The 22,323-nt window shown below is 36.7% G+C and overlaps 1 protein-coding gene across 1 annotated transcript in view; it reads left to right on the top strand.

Annotated features, from left to right (window-relative positions):
* Window positions 1–22,323, top strand: part of atp9a (ATPase phospholipid transporting 9A) — a 51,582-nt gene that overhangs the window by 12,729 nt on the left and 16,530 nt on the right. Inside the window, exons 7-18 of the mRNA XM_042491540.2 lie at window positions 3,077–3,171; window positions 5,549–5,629; window positions 8,428–8,503; window positions 8,957–9,033; window positions 9,291–9,451; window positions 9,556–9,698; window positions 12,410–12,522; window positions 13,233–13,442; window positions 18,658–18,819; window positions 19,381–19,473; window positions 19,611–19,694; window positions 22,100–22,270. Of these exons, the coding sequence (XP_042347474.2) occupies window positions 3,077–3,171; window positions 5,549–5,629; window positions 8,428–8,503; window positions 8,957–9,033; window positions 9,291–9,451; window positions 9,556–9,698; window positions 12,410–12,522; window positions 13,233–13,442; window positions 18,658–18,819; window positions 19,381–19,473; window positions 19,611–19,694; window positions 22,100–22,270 (1,466 nt within the window). The remainder of the gene's footprint in view (window positions 1–3,076; window positions 3,172–5,548; window positions 5,630–8,427; window positions 8,504–8,956; window positions 9,034–9,290; window positions 9,452–9,555; window positions 9,699–12,409; window positions 12,523–13,232; window positions 13,443–18,657; window positions 18,820–19,380; window positions 19,474–19,610; window positions 19,695–22,099; window positions 22,271–22,323) is intronic.

The following is a 22,323-nucleotide window of genomic DNA, read 5'->3' as shown; positions in this document are numbered from 1 at the left end:
ATATCCTGAGCCACATTATAATATTACAAAAGAACTGTACCATATACTTATGCCTCATCATCCATGTGACGCTAACTTAAAACACATATTACAGCTGGTGTAGCGACGGGTCGCCATCACTAGATATTTACTAAACAGTAAATATTCAATAAATGCATTCGTACTGCACTACCAAACTCCCCTCAGCCCACCTCCTGCTTATCGTCATCCTTCCAAACTATTAGGGGAGTTTATTTTATTGCTATTTGATATATTTATATTTGGATGTGTAAACTCCCCTCTACCCTGAGCGATCACATAGGGATTTTAGTTTAATGCATCTTTGTCTGACAACAGCAAATCACTCACCATCTGTTGTAAATTTCAAATTTTGCATAAAGCCTAGAGTTTACACTCCCAAAACATAAAACCAGTATTTTGTTCATGTTTTCAGTGGGCTAACATGACACTAACAGCGTTATTTATTTTGTGTATTTGCACACTTTGAATTTCCAAAAGCCAAAGTCATCAGTTTTGAGAGAGAAAAAACATCTTACTTATAAGGTACTATATTATCAATATGAATAATGTTCTAATATCGGTCAGGACATTTTATTGAATTATTGGTCAAGTTATTACATTTTTATGTTTTATTACATTTTCAATGAGGTTAAGAGCAAATTTAATTACACTGTGAAGTGAAACTTTACATTACATTATTGGGTGCTGCAGGCCTTCATTTGTATTAAAATGTCTTAAATCAAACTTTCAAAAGTCTTAAAAATGCAAGGAATGTGAAGTAGGATTTTAATATTGTTTTTCTTCTGATGTTGCATTGTAAAATCCCAAAAGATCACCTCAAATAAGATCAACTTTATTGTCCCAGAAGAAATTTGTCTTGGGCAAAAAAAGTGCTAGACCCGGCTGGATGACGTTTAATTCAAATAATTTCCGCGAGGCCTCTTGCATTTATGTCACCGCATCAGGATTCTGGAACCAACAACATTCGTGTTTTGTTTCCAGCCAGATGCTCAGAGCGGAGAGTCCAAAGTCTGCCAGCTAATAGGGAAGTACAGAGTCAACGAAAAATTGGGTATCTAACCAGAATTTTGTGGTAAAGTAAACCTTTAAAGGCGATGCATACAGGAGCGAGTGAGACACATAAAATTGCCAAAAAAACAAACAGCTTTTATTTCCCCATTCTGTTCTACATTGTCTCTGTTTCTCTCTCATGTTTTATGTTACAGTAAACATGTTGGCAAAACTGTCCCAAATCTTAAGTAACTGCTGTTGGTTAAATTAAATTAAATTCTGAGTGGCATTAAAAGAAGTCCTAAACTTGAACCCTGGTAATGCTGAGATGGGCACTGCAGACAGAACAGTGTTGTCTCTTCTTCTTCTTCAGTGAGTAATTTTGTCTTTCAAATTAGAAGATAATGAAAAGGAAAATCGAGGGACACAAAAATCAAATGCAAAGAAAAGACAGGAGACATGAGAGGAGGATGCCTCATGTGAATAATCAAATACGGATTAGGACAAGATCTGCTGTCACTGATAACACAAACTTGGAGAATTGCATTGCACTGTTTATTTGCACATATACAAAATAAGTCCATTCAAAATAACCTCCACGGCACAGCACATCAAAAATCACATCACAGATCACATCATGTTTTCTGCTTCCAGAAACCCACACGCGACTCTGCAGGAGAAGCTCGGTGCGTGTTGTTGTTGCGTCTTCCTGTTTGGAGGAAGAAAAACAACAGCTTTGTTTTACTGGAAATAGTGCTTGGTTATCTCTCTTCCATGTGGAGGCCATTAGGTCAATTATAAAGAGCCTAGGCCAGGGTTGGGAGTTTTGGGCAGGATGACGCATGCGAGCCAGTGGGGGGATGGGCTTGGGTGGATGCCTTCACTTCTGTCCCCACAGTAATGTGCAGCTCAGTCCCATTCACAGAAGCTGCTGCTATTCACTTGTGACTCAATTTTTAAGTGTTTTACCGCAGTTTTTATGTATTTATGCAGACTGTGAATTTCAAAATGTAGCTGTATACTGGGTTTGTACTTTCATGAAAAAACTGGAAAGGCATGGAATTTGCAAATTGTAATTTCCAGGCCTGAAAAAGTTTTGGAAAACTACATATACCCTGAAATTTTGTGTAACAAACCTGTATAATAACACATTATGTGTTGAAGGGCCGTTGGAAATTTGAAAATCCAATGCTGATTGCTGTTTTTACAGTTTCTGGCTATGATAAATGGTGAAACATTTGGTGATTTTTCAAGAAGACATGCCTTCAAAGCTGTGGCCTGCAGGTTTGGAAGAAAAAATCACCAAATATTTTAAAAGAAAAAAAAATCGACAAAATGTTTACTTTAAAAACCAACAACAATTTGTAAAGAAAAGAAACACAAAATATTTCTTTGAAAATGACCAAAAGTGTTCAGAGAAAAAAAAGTCCAAATTTTTTTTTAAAAAAAGCATGCCTTTATGTTTTCTTTAAAAACTAGCAGTGGAATAAATTCACAATACAGCCATTTAAATTTGTATGCCCCTCCCCTAAGCCAAAATATTGAAACATAGGTTCCATCTCAGGGCTTAAAAAATTATTTTGTGCTTCCTTCTTTTTTCACCACCTTCTCCCCTGTCAGAAATAACAATTGCCTAAATCACATTTAAATAATCAGTTCTAATCCTGTTCTTAATTTTTTTTAATCTATTTTAAAAAGCAATTAAAAGCCATACATCTATTATTAAAAAAAGAGCCAATAGTAAAAAAAAGAAAAGAACTGATAAATAAGCATCAGTGGTTGTTTCAGAGCATGTATGATCTTTAAAATTTGCCTCAAAATCATGGAAAAGTCATGAAAATTTATTGTTAAAAATGTGTATAAGAACAAATAAAACCAGCAACAGTTGACAGCAGCCTTCATTATCTATCAAAATATAAATTTAGTCATTTTTTGCAATCAATGCCACCATCAAGAATAAATTGTGAGGTCCTCTCTTTAACTAAAAGCCTATCTATTGTTGCCCCCTAGGGGTGAATGTGTTTCCACCTGGCATCAGTGGCAGCTCATGTCCTCTCCCCCTCAGGCTCCTGCTTCCTGCGGACTGACCAGCTGGATGGAGAGACGGACTGGAAACTACGCCTCCCAGTGGCCTGCACACAGAGACTGCCAACTGCTGCTGTGAGTCATGAAATAAACTTGGAGATGTAGTTTGGGTGAAGGGGGGAATTGTATGTTGAACGCTGTGTTTAAAGCTTGTGTTTTGTGAAATACGAACTGATGAATAATTGCACGTCTGACGATGGTCTCAGAGAAGTCTGTCATTGGGACAAAGTAGTCCTTTAACTGGAGTGCAGGGTGGCCTGGTCATCAGAGAATGCCTTCACTCAGAGGTCAAAGGTTGACCTCGGGCCCGTGCTTTTCGTTCTTTGAGTTCTTCAGTGTTCGATAGAGCTAAAACCAGCAATTTCTTTCATTGTCAGTTAATCTCTCTATTATTTTCTCTGTTAATTAATTAGTTGTTCTCAAAAATACAAGTAAATGTTGAAACATTTTGATTTTTTTCAAAGCCCAAGATGATTTGTGTAGATGTCTTGTTTTGTCGACAACCCAAAGATGATCAGTTTACTGTCAAAGGGGAGGAAAGACGCCAGAAAATATTCACATTTAAGAAGCTGGAAGCAGAGAATTTAATTTATATTTGCTTTTAAAATTACAGGTTAGTCGATTATCAAATTAGCTGCAGATAACCACTACTCGGTTAAAAGCTGCAGTTTTGGTGCTCCATCAGTTTGGCTTTTTAGAGGCAGAAATTTGTCCTGATACTTTCAGATTTCACATCGTAAGTCAATGAATCAAACCATTTTTAGTGTAATTAAGTTTAATTTGCTATGATAAAAAATACAAATTATTCACTTGGTGATTGATTTTTCAGTCTAAATTTTTACTTTTGCTTTAGTCTACACTTGATGGGGTCAATCTGTGTGGGCCTTATAGCCATAATTTTGACCAATAAATTAATAACGACTAAATGATTAATCGTTCTTGGTGTTCTATTAGTTTGGGTATTAAAATCTAAATATTCATGCTAATTTTTTCAGATTTCTGAACATTTTTGCTATCATAAAGTTAATTTACGATCATAAAAACATAAAAATAGTGTTATTTTATTTATTTAATGATCTTTTCAACTCAAATTTTTCATTTGGCTCTTGTCTACTCTTAATGGAGGTTAAGCATTGTCAGCCTTAAATGTGCAAAAATCCTGAACAAAAACTTAATAAAATTTGAATGTGGTAGGCATCTTTTTCCATCAGGTTTAAAACCAAAACGATCAATTGTTTGATCCCGATAATAATCAGCAGATTAATTAGTAATAAAATATTACTAATGCAGCGCAGGGTCTAACTCGACCCTCAACTTCTTTTCGTGCTTGCTTCTTCTATCTCCTGCTCTCCTAACCCCCAGTGACAGGATACTTTTTAAAAAAGAAAACAATATGCGCCTCGGGATCCACCAGATAGTCAAAATAAAATAACTGCCATATTTGTCAAACAAGTGGGAATATTTATTTTCACAGCAGTTTGTGTGCAATTATTGCCTCGAGCAAATGTTCTCAATGCAAAATGCAAAACCATAGAGCAAACATTATGCACAAACTGTAACTGATAATATCAATGAATCTGGTCTCCATGTAAATGATATGTTATTGGAAAAGGTTAGATGATGTTTGATGTGCAAGTTAGACAAAGCTTTGAGTGTTCTTGTCTTCCTCTCAGTCGTTCGTTATTATTCAATCACTTTATTCTGTCAGAGATCTTAAACTAGCACTGTACCCAAAGGTTCAAAGCATCATTCATAACGACATTCAAATTCTATATCAACATATGAATGCTGCACAGCTTGTTTTTTTGCATGTCTGTTCATCCTGTGTAAACCTGGCAACACAGTTTCAGATTAAAATTAGTGCAGATTAATATTATTTATTATACTGTTCATCAAATTAGATTCCAGTGATGTAGGATTGTCTCCGACTCGTGATCCAAGCATTTTCAATAACTCCAGATTGTGTAAAGTCCCAAAATTTTACATTTATGGAAAAAAGATAGATGAAATCATTTCCAAATTTTATAACATGTTTTTATCTAACAAAATATTCTTCCTCAATCCATATTTGTTGCTGTTTATTCTTTCAACAAAGACATTTTCATAACGGTCAAAAACCTGTTTGGTGTCCCGCCTGCTGCGCACAAAGGGAGGCACACACCTGTATTAACAGGTTGGTCTAGCAACAGTAAAACAGCCCTATACATTACATTTATTCATTTAAGTTCAGAAGCTTATTAAAAAAATTAAAAAAGGACACAGTTGTTTAATCCAATAAATGTTTTTATTCAAATTGATGATTTTGCTTGAGGATTTCAGAGTAATGACGTCATAAATACGACATCCGATACTTGAAGCTTTAGTTAAAAATTTGATTAGAAGCTACAAATGTAAATAAATAACTTTCTGTGCAATCCTATCTATCATTAACCATGTTTTTTATGTCTCACAGGACCTTCTACAAATCAGGTCGTACGTGTACGCAGAAGAGCCAAACATTGACATTCATAACTTTATTGGAACTTTCACCAGGGTGAGTGCTTACATTACATTACTCTTCTGTTTAACACTATTCATACATGCACCCTTTTATGTTAATATGATGGCAGATTCATATGTTTGTCTCATTTATTAATAAGTGTCTTTGCCACTTTTGCGTAAAAGTATTGACGCCAACTTAAGGCTCTCTTGGATCAGAGGACGTTTTCGGAATTTTAGGAACCCCCCTTTTTGTTGTGCCCCATACTGCAAGAACCAGGAACAATTGCAGTTCTAAAAAGGCATTTTGGGAACTTTTTGTCCCTATTTCAGAGTAGGTATTCTCCTAGAACCATGAGTAAAGTAAGTGTGCATTGATTGGTTCAGATGTAAGAGACATTGATTGGTCAGTGCAGCCAATGCAGCACAGGCGACTGCCATTTCTTTGAAAACCATTAGCTGACTGTACAATACAAACAACAAAAATGGAAGAAAAACAGACAAATGGCCAGACTGTGAAGTCTATGCTTTACTGGGCATATATGTAACAGTGGCAGTGGGAAAATGCACATATCCGTTTCAATTTCAACATAGCAAAAGTCTTTAAAAAAATGTTCTCAGATGAACAGCACAAGGTTAACTGTGCAGAGAGAGAGAAAGAGAGCTGTATTACAATCTTGATTCCAAAGAGATTGGGACGCTGCAAAAATGTAAATAAACAGAAAAAAGGAATAATAAATAAATAAATAACAGAATGCAACAATTTACAAATGAAAATATTAATAAATTATGTAAATAAATTATTTCTGAACTATATTTAGATGAAAACAGTACGAAGACAAGATACTTGATGTTCAAGCTGATGAACTTAATTGTTTTTTTTTGTAAATATATTCTCATGATGAATTTGATGCCTGCAACATGTTCCAAAAAAGTGTTTACCACTGTGATACATCGCCTTTTTGTTAACAACAGTCAGTACACCTTAAGGAGCGGAGGACGCTAATTGTTCAAGTTTCGAAAGCGAAATTCCTTTCTCAAGTCTCAAAAGTGGGCCCTCCAAAATCTAAAAGATTTAATGACTGTCTGTGTGGATGAATGTGCCATAATCCCAACTGATGACTGGGATTAGTTTGTTCGTACAGGAAGCATCTTGAAACTGGCATTGCAACAAACGCCCCTCCAAGTATTAAATAAATTTCACTTAGCATGTTCAGAACTTTGAACCTTTGTCACGTCTTCTATTTGTGCATAATATCTGTGGATTTAAATTTTGTGATTTCTTTATCAGTTTAGTTTTATGGAGTTAATACCAATATCTGCTCTAAATTTCAGATAATTAGCTGCATTTGAAAGATGCTCAATGAAAAATTGCCATGTTAAATACTTATGTCCCCCGCTGTCCCGTCTCTTTTGGAATCAGGGTTGTAAATGTATCATCTCAACCGTTAACTTTTATGCAGAAAGAAAATAAAAATTGTCCTTTTAATAAATTGTGAAAACCCTCTCTTGTCCGATCAGTATATAAGAGAAACATCTTCCTCTTGTGGTGTGACCAGGATAAAGGACATTAAAAATACTAACCCATATTTCATTTCAACTCTACGGATAAGTAAATAAATTAAAGTCCAGCCAGATGCTTTACATATAGCGCATGAGCTTATAGGACAGAAAAGAGAGCCCCATCCAAATATCAGGACATGTAATGCTTGTAGGGCTGGGCGATAAAACGATAACGATATCAATTGGGATAAAACATAAAACATAAAACATCCTGGATTGAAATGTGAGATGTCTGTGTCTCCGCCGGTGTCTCCGAATGTCCACTCCGCTCCCATTCTCCACCGGTGTCTCCGCCGGTGTCCGATTGCTCTCATCTCCGAATGTCCTCTCTTCGATGGCAAAATACATTTTGGAATCCATCAGTGATCAGTGGTGGAATGCAACAAAGTACATTTACTACTATTCTACCTAGTACTCTACCTAAGTATGAATTTGAAATATTCGTACTTTTCCTAAGTATTTTCTTTTCATACCATTTTATACTTTTACTCTAAAACATTTCAGAGAGAAATATAATATAATAATAAATATTCTACTTCTGTCACTACTGTCATATGACAGCTTTGGTTACCTCACAAATTAAGATTTTTGCATAAAAATAATAAGATTTTATAAAATATGATGTTTATTTATTAATTAAATTACACAGCTGCACAGATTACTTGCTTTATAAATCAGCTGTTTCACAGAAAATTAAGTAACTATTTTGATAAAGATTTAAGTCTTTTGCTATTTTTTGTTTCATGATTTTAGTTTGGTGAGGTGTTTTTCCCCTCCTTTTTACGATTTTGAGTTTTTTGGTTGATTCTGTTTTTTACATTTTTTTTAGTTTTGGTATGTTTTCTTTTTATGTATTTTTGATATATTTTGTTTTTTTCTACTTTTTAAACATTTTTAAGGTTTAGGGGTATCTTGTTTTGTTTTTGTTTTCTTTCAAGGTTTGGCTACATTGGGTACTTTTACTTTTAATACTTAATAATTATTTACTTTAACTTAAGCAACATTTTCAATGCAGGACTTTTACTTGTAACAGAGTATTTTCACAGTGTGGTATTAGTACTTGTGCTTGGCTAAAGGATCTAAATACTTCCTCCACTACTGTCAGTGATGCATCCTGCAAAAGAACAAAAAAATGTCCTTCCTCCTCATTTTAACACCTTTTTACCTGGCGCCGTTGGGTAATAGTGGGATTAAGCCAGCTGTGTTTAGAGAACTTAAACATAATTACTGTAAATGAGCAGTTTCTGTCTCCCCCCATCATTTTAGTATTTGTATTCTCAACTGTTACAGGAGGATGGAGATCCCCCAGTCAACGAAAGTCTCAGCATTGAGAACACCCTGTGGGCCAGCACCGTTGTTGCCTCCGGTAAATATATGTGACTGGTGGTATACCTGTGCCAATGAGAAGCCAGATATACCTAGAAAATAACGTGAAGCATCCTTTGCCGTTAGTGCGACATCTATTGAAGCGTTGCTTCGTTCCCAGCTGTTGATCTGATGATAGGTCTAACAGAATAATGAGGCTGTCAGTCTTTTTTCCATCATCTATAAATAGCTCTGGGGCAGCTACCCATGTTGGTAAAGAAGGTGTGCTTCATCCATAGGAGGCGTAACTCGCTTCAGACTACATGAACACATGTTATCCATTAAGCAATTGAAACTCTGCATCCTGTATTCAAAATGACATTCATCATTTGAAAAAGTCCATTCTTGTCAAGATCATAAGTCTGGAAAACATCTTTTTGACATACTTTGTTTTATGTTTTTATGATATTGACCTAAGGCAGTTTTTCGGGTCTTTTTCTCCGGCTCACTGCAGGCACAGTGGTGGGGGTTGTGATTTACACAGGCAAGGAGCTGCGCAGTGTCATGAACACCTCCAACCCACGGCACAAGGTACAGTACTGTGAACCGGAGCATGACGACAAACATTTGATCATTTGCATGAAGAAAGATTCATTTGCAGGATTCTTTTTAGAACGTATCAGAAAAAGATTAATTGTGTTATTGAGATTTAATTGATATCCAGTGTGAGTGCAATCCTAAATATTCGTTAACAAGTTCCACCCATTTTATAGCCATATATTGCACAAACAATCCGTTTGTTTTTACATCTATCTGACTCATAATGTTTGCCTCTGTTGCTCATGCAGGTGGGTTTGTTTGACTTGGAGGTGAACTGTTTGACTAAGATCCTGTTTGTGGCCCTCGTGGTGGTGTCTCTGGTCATGGTGGCCCTGCAGCACTTTGCTGGCCGTTGGTACCTACAGATCTTTCGCTTCCTGCTGCTCTTCTCCAACATCGTGCCCATTAGGTACGATTTTAAATCCTTGACTTCAGTCTCATCTGCAGTGTTGCATTATATTTACAAGTAGGAAGTCAACAAAAACACTAATTGAGTATTTTTATTTGACGCAGTTTACGTGTCAATCTGGATATGGGTAAGATGGTTTTCAGTTGGATGATTAAGAAAGACTCCAAGATCCCCGGGACGATGGTGAGGACGAGCACCATACCTGAACAGCTTGGACGCATCTCCTACCTGCTGACTGACAAAACAGGTTAGACCGTAGGAAACAGCAGTGAAAAGCACCATTACAAATTTATATTAAAATACCAGAGATGCACAGATTGTGAAGGTCTGGGCTGATACCACCACTGATGTTTTCTTTTTGGTCATTTTGTTTTTGTTGTTATTTACTCCCTTTTTTTGTGCCAGGCAAACAAAGAAATATCCATTCCTAAAATAGCTGAAGTCATACAGCCCTTATGATTTTTGATTTGATTATATTTTTTTTAGGAATTTAAAAGCGCAAATCCACTGAAAAGCATTTCTCCCAGGGATTAATTAAGTATTTCTGATTCTGGTGCTGAAAAACACGTATTTCCAAAGAGGTGCTTAATGGAAACAGTCCTTTATTACAATACTTTGAATGAGTGCAAATCTAATCATTAAATTTATGAAATAACCTTTAATATATAATAAATTAATAAAAATAAAATAAAAATATACTTCTACTACTACTACTACTACTACTACTACTAATAATAATAGTAATAATAATAATAATTTATAATTTATAAGACAATTTCTTCCATAAAATGTATTTTATGGTGTAAAAACAACAATTTTCTTTTTCAAACAACTCTATTTACTCAAATTTCTTACCAAAAAAACTAAATTTTACAAGATTACATTTGACCATATGATGATGACCGGATTTGTCGTTGACAGTGTAGCATTATCAGGGAAACAAAAGGGTGTGTCCCCTGAAGCATCAATACTGAGATTACTGTGTGTTTTTCACCCCGTAGAAGATTTTTGTTTGTTCCAAACACGTTTTCTACTGTCGCGGGGACTCCGTCAGTCTCGAGGCCTTTTTTAAGCCTGTAGAAAATTGATGTGACACAACAGAAAAACATCAACCACTACCTTTGGTGAATGACATCTTATTAGCAGACAGTGGTGGCTGAAGCATATTAGAGCCATACTAGAGTAAAAACTATCTGATACTAATTTTACTTAAGCATCTAAAAGAGTTGTATTAAGTTATATATTATGCATATCTACCAACTTAAGGATTTTAAGGAAGCCTCTGAGCTCCAGGGCTGATGCACATGGCAGTAAAGCAGTCACTGCACAGTTACCTGTCACAAATTTAAATGTCCTTGGATCATTACTCACCCTCTCAGCTGTGGGACACCATTTTCTGCCTCCATCATAAAGTCTGTCACATCAAAGACTATTTTCACTCCCATACATAGACATGTATTGAAGAAAAATATACGTTTTATTGAGGAATGGTAGAGGAGTAAAAGCAAAAGTTGACAGAAATATAAAAACTCAAGCAGAATACAGATTAAAAAAAAACCTTAAGTATTGTGTTTTAACTACTTTACATCATATAAATCTTAGCAGGTAAGTCGATGGTCGTCTGACCAATAAAAAAACTCTCTTGGCTGTGTGGCCATAAGAATCACTGAAGCCAGAGTGTGGAGCACTAAAATGAGGAGTTATAGTGCTGAGGATTTGCCAAGGAAGTATCCAGTAGGAGCGAGTTAAGTCGTTTCCTTCCCTGGGGGGGGTTCACCTCCGTGGTGAGATTTCTGCTACTTATTGGACCCTTAAATCATAAGAAAAAAAATCCCAAAGTCTCTCATCCATACACACCTTTAAAGCCCAACACCTCCACCACTGCACTTCCTCAGGCGCGAGGTGTTACACGTCAGATTTATAGCCCTCATGCCCAATAAACTAATCAGCCATTTCCCCATCCAGAGCGCGATAAGGCCGGCGGGGTCTGCGGGTCAGGCTAATGTACGTGCGGGGCCCCTGAGGTCTTTTTGATATACTGGCGGAAAATGCTTTTAAAGTGAGTTTAAGGATACAGAGGATGTGTGTAGTGGTTAGGGGAAGGCTTCTGGCTTCCTCACCTTTTTTTTTTTTTTAAACCCTGATCACTATGTGATATGCACACTCTTTTTGGTACCTGATTAATGTTTGAAAACCCAAACTGTAAATCTAAATCAGAAATGCTTTATTGATCCCTGGTGGGAAATTGGGTAACATTACAGTTGCTATTATATATATATATATATATATATATATATATATATATATATATATATATATATATATATATATATATATATAAGCAAAGAGAATTAAAAGCATGTAAACATAAATAAATATGTGCATTGTGTTACAAGATAAAACACAGAATATATATAAGAATAGAAAAAATAGATATATAAAAATATTTGTATGTATTACAAAGTGTTTAAAAAAAGAATTGTATAAAATAGAATATATCATTATATTATACTTATTTTAATGTTTTATTATTTATTAAAATACATTATTTTTTGGCAATTAAAATATTATTTTAATTTATTTAATAGTTTTGTTATATTAAATGAATTATATAAGTTGAAAATAATATTGGACAGTTGAATTATTGCACATAAATTATATGCATAATAAATTATTATGGGGTTATAGTTTCTGATTGGTGATTCAAGTCCAAAGGCCAGAAAGTGGGAGTGTGTGAAAATACTTTTACAGATATTGATGCTTGTGATGTCCCCAAAGTGATATTTGTTTAGAAACTAAAATCTAAAACACCATTTCATATTTTTTGCATCAATCATAATAAAAAACGTGTCACCTGTAGCACAAAATGCTGAAGTTAATCTTGAAATAAACTCTTCAGTTGTCATTGTTTTGGGGGAATTTCGCTGTCTGAATGCCTGTATTGTAATCTTTACCCAGGGACTCTTACTCAGAATGAAATGGTGTTCAGGCGCCTCCATCTTGGAACTGTGGCTTATGGGATGGACTCAATGGACGAAGTGCAGAGCCATGTGTTCAGCGCCTACACGCAGGTAAAAAAAAAGCAACACATGCATGAGCCTATGCAGTGCTCTGTCAAAGAAATGACTGAAATTCAAAAAACAAACCAAAGAGAAAATACTGAAATTCCAAAATCTGGGGAAAGGGTAAAACAAACAGGCAGGAGCATTGTTTTTAGAAACATATTAGTTTGTGATTATTGTTTGGTTGAATGCTTCCTGACCTCAGATGACACACTTTGTCCCCCTTGACACCAGAGGTTAGTGAAGCAGGAAACAGGATTAGCCCACAAGCAAAGCAGTGACCGGACTTCTTAAATGACGCTACCATTAACCCCTGGAACGCACAGCCTTCTAAAAATAGCACGCCCACAGTGCAGAAGCAAATTGTTCATATTTACTTTACACATCTGGGTATGTTTACAGGCCACAACACAGCAAGCATTGAAACCGCCGTTAGTGAAGCAGCTAGTTTCTCAAGCTAACATCTCCGGTTTGTAATCTATATTTTAAAATACGCCTTCTGAATGTGTGTCTTTGTGTTTTGTATGTAGGAGTTCACATGTTCTTACAGCATGTTTATTTTCATTTTACACAATTATTAATTCTGTTGACTACAATAGCTGCTGTTTCTTAGAGAACCTTGACCACAGTGATGTACCCTCTTCAGAAAAGGCTAAATTTCTTTTCAGATTCCTGTTCGCCTTTCCTCTGATCACAGTACTTTCTGTAATTGTCTCCAGCCCACCCATGACCTTCCAGCCTCCAGGGCCCCGGCAGCCACTAAAGTCCGCAAGACCATCAGCAGCAGAGTTCATGAGGCTGTGAAGGCTATCGCCCTGGTACACAACGTGACACCTGTGTACGAAGCCAACGGTGTGACCGACCAGGCGGAGGCCGAGCAGCATTATGAAGACACGTGCAGAGTGTACCAGGCTTCCAGCCCAGATGAGGTACGATTGTCAGCCGCACAGAAACATACGTGCACATTACACCTCTGAAAAAACTGTCTTTCAAAACGTGCTGATATCAAAATGTGACATTTCTTTCTAATATTTCAGTTTTCGTGGCTTGAATTCGGTCAAAATACTGTTATATCAAAATCGTCTAGGGCTGGACCCAAATATTTGGATATTTGTTAATTGGTTAGGTATTTGGTATTCGATTTAGGGATTTTAGATATTCAGTTCAGTTTTTCATTTCAGTGTTTGTGAGAAAAAATCATCTAATAATTTAACATGCTTGATGCATGTTAAATCTTAGATTAGTTGGAGTTAGTATCCTCTGCTTCTGTTTGCAAAGAACAGTGCATTACACTGCATTACACCAAACAGTACATTATTGGACTGAGTAAGTGAGTTTCTTAAAACTTTACAAACTATAATGTGTCACAACTGCTGTCAAACAGTCGGAGGCATATCAGGCGGCCCAGGGTGAGAGCACACGATGTCTCTCTTTTTCTCTCTCTGTTGAAGTCAGTTGCCCCCACCTCGGCTGACCAAAGCTCTGTTTATTTACTGTTCATCAGTGCTGAAGCTCAGAAGCGCAGATAATGGTATTAGGGACAGCCGTAAAATTGTCAATTGTATCCTGAAAAAAAAAAAAAAATTTTAAAGATTTAAACCCCTCTCCAGTCTAAAATAGGTTTTCCTTATTGTTTAGCTTTGTTGCTACTTGTGCTTCACACTGTGGCGCCGGTCTCTATAGATGGCGCAGGAGCTATGAGCATGCACAAATGTGTTTATGCTTGTGAATGAGTAAGAAGTAAACAAATGTTACTGGGAGAACGTTACCGGAAAAGTAGGTTCCCCCCGATACTTTTTCCATGAGACCATTTTTTAGCTTTTACACTGAAGTTCTAGTGCAGCAGAAAGCTGCTTCTTCCACCTTTGTGCTGGCGGTTTCACTCTAATAATTAAAGGCCATGTGATTGTTCCTGTGGTCTCTCAATGAAGAGTTGTAGAGATGTCTGTCTAGGCTGCTTGGCCATCTTCCCTGCTGATGGGAAAAGCACAAAAAAAAAACTAAAAGTAAAACTAAGCGCTATAAAAACTTCAACTGCCATCACACTGGTGAAGGAAGATTGCATAAAAATGCACATTGCAGAAGATCATTTTGGAGCCTGTATTTCTGACTTATTTATTCTTAGTTTTTAGATTGTTTTTTATTTTAGTTTTGGTTTTGCAGTTTAGAGTTTTTTATTGGTATTTTTTATACATTTAACATTTTGATTAGCACTGAGGCACTTTAATTGTTTTATACTTTTTTTTTTTAAAAAAAAAAAGAAAATTTATCATCTTGTCATCTTTTATCCTGTATGTTTTCTGTGGTGTCTGACAACTGTGTTAAATGGATACCCTGTACTTTATTCTGCAAACCAAATCTACCTTCAGTACAAATAAAGTAACCTGAAGTGGAACCAGTGGGCACCTAGTTACAAAAATTCAAATGTGCACAATCAAGCGCCGCAAAAACTTTAGGGGCCTTCATCCTTTGTGCACAAGGGGTGATTATGTAATTTTTTGGCATGCAAACCTTGCACCGGGGACACTACTGCGAACTTAATCACACTTTACTTCATGATGATGTGAAAACCTGAAGCTTCCAGCACAGATCTTCTGAGAACCGACTCAGCGGAGGGGACATCTTGTGTCTAGCAGTTAGTCTTTTAAATGAAAATGTTTTACATATTTTTATTATAATATTTCTAATATTCTGTATTTTTCACAAAGGGAAAACAAGTAGGTGAGTTAAACAGTTTTTAATAACAAGAACTATGCCAATCAGACATAAATGATCAGTCATAGCAGAGGTATTTTTATATTTATGAAAACATCTCTGAAGGGGAGCTTCAACATTTTATCATCTGACATCTAATGATCATATATCATCTATTGTCAGAGATTCCAGTATTGTTCTAGAGGTTTAAAAATAATAATAATTACTGAGCCAATTTAAAATATAAAAATACATTTAGAAAGAGGAGGGAAGTAATACAAACAAAAAAAGTTACAAACTCAGAATAATAATGAAATAACAATAACAAGGCACATGGGCTCACTGGATTTATTTATCAGAAACATTTTCACCCAAAGGCACGACGAGGCAACTTCATTTGTTTAGCACATTTTATACAACAGGGCAATTCAGAGTGCTTTACAGAACAATAAAATGTAAAAACATAATAAGGATACAGAGTTTTCATAAAAGAGTAAAGACATCAGATGAAAAAAGGTCAAACTAATTTCTAATTGATTTAAAAATGTAAAAATAACAAACACAGCAAAAGTACAGACAAGAAAATGAATGCAAAGATAAAAAGATTATTTAAAAAGATATAAAATCAAGTTTAAAATAAATTTGCAGTCTTTACATATTTCTCTGCTTTTTTTGCGTCTGTGTGGAAACCACAGAAATAAATTTAATGAATTACATTCTATTTCTGAGGAGGAAACATACATGTAGACTTGCACGGTTCCCACGTTCATCATACAAATAGCAGCAGTATCAGATCATACATGTAAACATTCAAAAATACACACAGGCAAATACCTACTTTTTCATATACGTCAACTTGACATGTTGGGAAATGTACACTTAATCTGCTTAAACATCATTTTCTCAAGGACAAACACGGAAGACCCGACAGGAGAACAGACTTCCGATCTCAAGATGTGGAGAGTTGTCGGTTTTTGCCAGAACAGGCCGTTATCTTGAGTGTCTTCATTGCTTTCTTACTTGAAGGGGAAGAAGCCAAATTGCATTCCACTTTTATGTCCTTGATCAGTGCGAATTCTTTGAACATCAGGAAGAGGGCTGTGGAATTTGACTTCGATCCATTTCCTGCGATGTAAATACGGATTTCCTTAATGTGCTCCCCAGCCCATTGCACTTATCCCCTTTTGAATTTCCTCTTTGAGAGCATATTTTAATAGAGACCAGCACATCTGTTGTGTTCAAATAACTGTGGTTTATATTGTGGGAAGGACATTGAGTCATTTTATTGTTTTAGGTCACACTGGATGAACATTTTTAACCGTTTTCTCTTGAGTTGCTTTCCCCCTGAAAGGTACATCGTATCAGTTTGATACAATCTGGAGAGAGATTCAGTTTGCTTTCCTACAGGAAGTCTTAATATAGATCTGGTTTTGGTTTTGAGCGTTATGGACACAACGTCAGTGACTGTTGAATGCATGGTTTTCAGCAATAGTGTCCAAACTGACATTTAGTCCGTACACTTTTTAACGACATCTACGTGCAAATGAAAAGAGGTGTATTATATGTTAACCCTTTAAAAATGGATCTGCTGCAGGAAGTCGTTTGCATGAAGAAAAAGTAGTGGCGTGCACAACTCTAAAATAAAAATGATAGCGTGGAAATCAGAAAAGCTAAATACCACTGGCTTCACTTTTTTAATCAGGGCAAACGTGGACACAAACATGTCTTCAGTGTCTGCTTGTGCTGAAACATGTTCATGTCCACTTTTGCCCTAAATAAATAAGTGAAGTCTTATGGTGTTATTTCTCTTTTTTGTTGTTTGTGTCGCTCTGTTTAAATAGATCTGAAATAAGAACCATGATATCTAAAAGCATACATTCTTTATATTACTTATAGAACCTTTTAGCTAAGGTTGTATAGATTTAAGGGATGTGAAAGTCCATGAAATGATATCACATTTAGCAAAAAATATAGATACTGCTGGTCAATTTCTTTTGCAGAGTTCAAAGGGTTAATATTCGCATCGTCTCATGCATAAGTAATAGTAAGTAAAAAGGGTGACTTATATTATGTGTATTTCACCAAGGAGAGTTGTTGCTGAATCACTTTCCTTTTCAGCTCACAAAAACTTGTCAGCTGTGCGGGGGCTCTGAGTCAAGCCAGCAGCGTTATTCAGTAAGAAAATCGGCAGCCAAACCAGATGTTGCTATTAAAAGGTGGTGGTGTTGTGGCAGACCCTAAATCCAAAAATGCCTCCACGGTGAATATTTCTAGACTGTGACTAAGCACAATCTTCATATTTCCCAACCTGGATGACAAACATTACGGTAGTCAGAGCTTTTCTGACGTTAAACTGCTCCTGGCCGGGCATTGCCAGACTGCGTGGTCATGTATTTCCAAAATAAGTGATCTGGAAACCACAAAATATGTGTGTTTTTTAAGTCATAGCATAACGATCTTTGTTGTTTTTCACTCATCTATATCCGTTTGGGCGCTCTGCTGTTAGACTTGTCAGAAGATGAACGATGAATTGGGTATGTGATCTGACGTCTGGTCTGGAAGTTATTGGGGAACATCATCTCCCCTCTTTGTCCCCCCACACACTCACTCATGTTAACATTGTATTAATGGATGTCATCTGTTGTGTCCTTCAGAAAGCATCAAGCAAAAACTATATTTTCAGTTCAGAAATGGACATTTCCTCTGTTTATAAATCGATAGACTTGAGTGCTGAAAATGTTTGAGCTATTGATTAAGACCAAGTGGTTACTGTGCTGTCTGACATCCTGCTCAGTCCAAAGTGCCCTTCACTGGTTTTTTTTAATTCAAGCAAAGGAACTGACATACTGACATAGGCTCAAGATGCTGCACAGAGAAGTTTTAATAACAAAATTCAAAACAATACTTGAAAGTTTAAAAAAACAACCCAATTTAAAATGGATAAAAGAGTAAAAGAATCAGCATAAATGAAGGGAAAAATTTAAAACTGAAATAATTATACTAACAAAATAAGTCCTTGGGTTATGTAAACAATAAGTTAAAAGTGCTCGAGAACAATAAAGTTTTTCAGTCTGGACTTAAAAACTAACATGTTTGGGGCATTCCTGGTGCACTCACTCTTTCGAATATGTAAACCAAATCATGTGTTTGACCATCTCTTTTGCTTTATGCTTATCATTGTTTGTAAATGTTTGTTTTTTTCTATCAGTCTGCTTGTCTTTATAATCATTTCTCAATTTTCTTTTTTACATGTTCGAAATAAATCGCATCAAATCAATTGAAGAGTGCTCGAAGGGTTATATTGCTCAACTGTGTCAGTCTTATATTTAGGGTCAACTCCATTGAGAGATTTATAAGTAAAATATGAGACTTTAAAATCAGTTCTGTGGTCAACGTGCAACCAGTGTACAACTGTCTCTAAGAGAAGCCTTTACCATGTGCTGTTGATAGGTGTCGCTGGTGCAGTGGACTGAGAGTGTTGGTCTGACGCTGGTGGGAAGAGACCAGTCATCCATGCAGCTGCGGACCCCTACTGGCCAAATCCTGAACTTCACCATCCTGCAGATCTTCCCCTTCACCTATGAGAGCAAGAGGATGGGCATCATAGTGCGAGTGAGTGCCAAAAAATCTGTTGATTGTGATTAATGTTCTCCTCTGTCAGTTAAATTGAAGCTGTTGTGCATTTTGTTTTCATATGGAAATTGAACTTATTTCCTAGTTTGACCAACTTCTTAAATTTCAATAACAGTGTATGTCGGTGCTTGTTGCTAGGGAGGTGATTTGGACTCAACAATGGCTTTAAAAAGACAAACAATAGAGAAACAGATTCATGTAAAACAGTATTATCTGTGAAAAAGCTCACCTTTTAGCCTGTGACTAACACTGATGACTAACTTTATTTATTTTGGCAGGGCCAGAGCAAAGGAAGCCTGGGATTTTTAAACTTCCTCATGATAATATTTTCAAACGCTTTTTGAAACCCCTTGAGAATACCAAAATAAGTTTTGCATTTCTAGGCAACACAAAATCATGAAATAGCGCACGTGCACCTTGGCTCACGTGGGTACAGACTAGAAATCCCTCCTTAGTGAAACATGCTCTGATATTTAATGTAAGATGTCTTCTGGTCTATTTCTGTCTCACGCTGAATGAACTGGGGTCAATGGTTTTTAGGATGAGTCTACGGGAGAGATCACGTTCTACATGAAGGGCGCTGACATGGTGATGGCGGGCATCGTCCAGTATAACGACTGGCTGGAGGAGGAGGTAGATCTTATTTCTGTTTCACAAGACATGATGAAGATTATAACAACAGTGGTTTTATTCCTGTTATAAATAACTCTTAGACTTGTAGACTTTATAACTCGCTGAATCCAGATGTTGCTGCTGTGTCTGTTTTCCAGTGTGGGAACATGGCGAGGGAAGGCCTGAGGGTCCTTGTGGTCTCAAAGAAGTCCCTGACAGAAGAGCAGTATCAAGATTTTGAGGTAAGCACCTCCTCCTCAGCTTCATCACGATTATTACTGTAAAACTTCAATTAATAGTCTGGACTATTATTTGCTTAAATTGCTGATCTCAACAGGCTTATGTTTGGGGCAGGCATCACACAAAACCTGCTCAGTAAAGATGGTAATGCAATCAAATTATTTATTTAACCTTTTGACCTTGAAAAATGACTTTATTTTATTCAAAAAGATGGGAAAAAGTTTGAAAGCATGAAAATTACTTGAAAATGTGCCTGGAAAAAAAAGTAAAACAAAATAATACAGAGCAAGAAATGACCTGAAATAGATACTTAAAATTCTAATATTTTTTTTTTATAAACGAAAATAATAAAATAAATAAAAGTGCGGTAAAATTTACTTTAGATTGACTCCACAACACACATAAGACATGGCTTGATAACAAAAACATTTTTAAGTATAAAATTCCTGAAAGTAACTGTCAAAGTTTATGGACAAAACAATTGTTTCTTGCTTTTACATTTTTATAAAGTAACCTAGCATCTAATGGGCTTTTCCTCTACTCATAGCTTAACAAATTAAATGTATTATTTCTACTTCTTTTACTCACCGTTGCTTTATGACACTGCAACTCATCAGCCTGAGTGCATGTTATTTTCGGCCTAATATTAAGGCAGAAGCTGATATTGACATAGCGACAACAACAAGTTATAATATCCTGATAGTCTTTTCTTAGCCGTTTGCTGTTATCTGTCTGCTGCTGTTTGAAGGTGACACAGACGTGCCATGGGAGTTTTAAAATACAGGAATTATCATAAAGATGATGATGCAGATTTATGTTTTCACTTAATAATATTGCATCATTAAAGCGATATATTGATTCACATCGATGGCTTGTTGAACCCTAATTAACACGTGGCTATCTGAGTATACTTAGCTGAGGAGCTGGGTCTCATATTACTCCTTTAACAAGACAATCCTCACACAGACGTTCAGTATTTCTAAATGTCAAAGTGTTCTGCAGAGTAATTAGACTGACCTCTGACCCCCAGCCCCTCCAGTCCACACACCCCACCCTCCCACACACACACCCCACTCATTGTTTGAGCAGGGCAGGGCCGTCTCCCCTGCACTCTCCAGCCCCAGGCCCATTACTGAAGTGTATAATTGTGTGAGCAGAGCTGGTGGGCAGCAGTGAGTCACCAACTGAGTCACACACAGAGTTTGTGTTCCTGTATGAGTCACACTCAGATTGTTTTTGCTTTATCTCACTCGCAAAATTGCCCTGGAGCTGGAACGCTGAAGATGGGCGTTAACCAATTGATTATGTCTGCTGCTCTGTGTTTCCAGCTTTCTAAAACATAGAAGCTGCTTGCAGGGAAATATCAGAAAGTTTATATTTAAAATAAATCTTTGATATCTTGTAGTGAGATTTTTGTTTGTGTTAAATGGTGTGTATTCATGCTGCTCAAAGTTTAATTTCTGTGTAGGCTGCAGAAATTCTGCTCATGTGTGCACACTGTGTAAAGCGTTGACATTCAACATATAGCCTGTGGGCCAGATTTGGCCCCTGATAGGGTGCTGAGTGGCCCCCAAAGCATTTTCTAATTCACAATAAAAATAAAGTGATTCACACTGTGCATTGTTTTTGTACTTTCATTATACATGAGGTGCCAGAGTGCATAAAACAGAATCAAAATAGAGCTTATTAATAAAAAAAGTGCCAGTGGAGGATCTCCCACACACCCTGACAGAAGTCCTAGCTAAGCCCCTCATGTCCTAAAATCCTAGAAATGTCCAAAAACCCTGAGAAACATCCTTAAATCCTAGAAACGTGCTAAAATCCTGCAAATGTGCCAAAATCCTAGAAACATCCTAAAATCCCTAGAAACTTCCTAAAATCGAAGAAATGTCCCAAAATCCTTGAAACGTCCTAAAATCCAAGAAATCTCCTAAAATACTAGAAATGTACTGAAATACTGAGAAATGTTCCAAAATCCAAAATAAGACGTAACGTCCTAGAAATGTTCTAAAATCTGAGAAATGCACTAAAATCCTAAAAACTTACAAAAATCCCAAGTAACATGCTAAAATCTGAGAAAATGTCCCTAAATCCTAGAAATGTTCTAACATCCTAGAAACATGTATGAGGCTGCTGCGACTGGCCCCTGGCCTGCTGTCATTTTACAAAAGGGGCCCCCAAGCAGAGCAGGTTGAGCACACTGGTGTGAAGCCTCCCTGTTGCAGTTTTTCATAATTTCTCCCTGTCATGACTTCCACAGCTGGTGGCCACATTGATATTTTCTCCTTCTATCCCTGCCTGTTTTCCTTCTTTGGTGTTTAACTGATTCCACCTTATTTATTCCTTCTATACTTTTTTTTTCATCTCCTCCCACGTAAAATATTCCCACATCTCTCCTGCTCCCCAGGCACGGTACGTCCAGGCCAAGCTCAGCGTCCATGACCGCTCTCTGAAGGTGGCCACGGTGATTGAGAGTCTGGAGATGGAGATGGAGCTGCTGTGTCTGACTGGGGTAGAGGATCAGCTCCAGACTGATGTGAGGCCCACCCTGGAGATCCTCCGCAACGCAGGCATCAAGGTCTGGGGGGGCAGACGGCCTTATAGCTCACAGCAGCAACAAACTAAGAAAAC

The sequence above is a fragment of the Plectropomus leopardus genome, chromosome 9, assembly GCF_026936395.1.
Source record: "Plectropomus leopardus strain MGB_pleo_1.0 chromosome 9, ASM2693639v1, whole genome shotgun sequence".
NCBI lineage: Eukaryota > Metazoa > Chordata > Actinopteri > Perciformes > Serranidae > Plectropomus > Plectropomus leopardus.
Note: the sequence above shows the minus strand (reverse complement) of the source record. Positions and strands in the feature narration are given on the sequence as shown.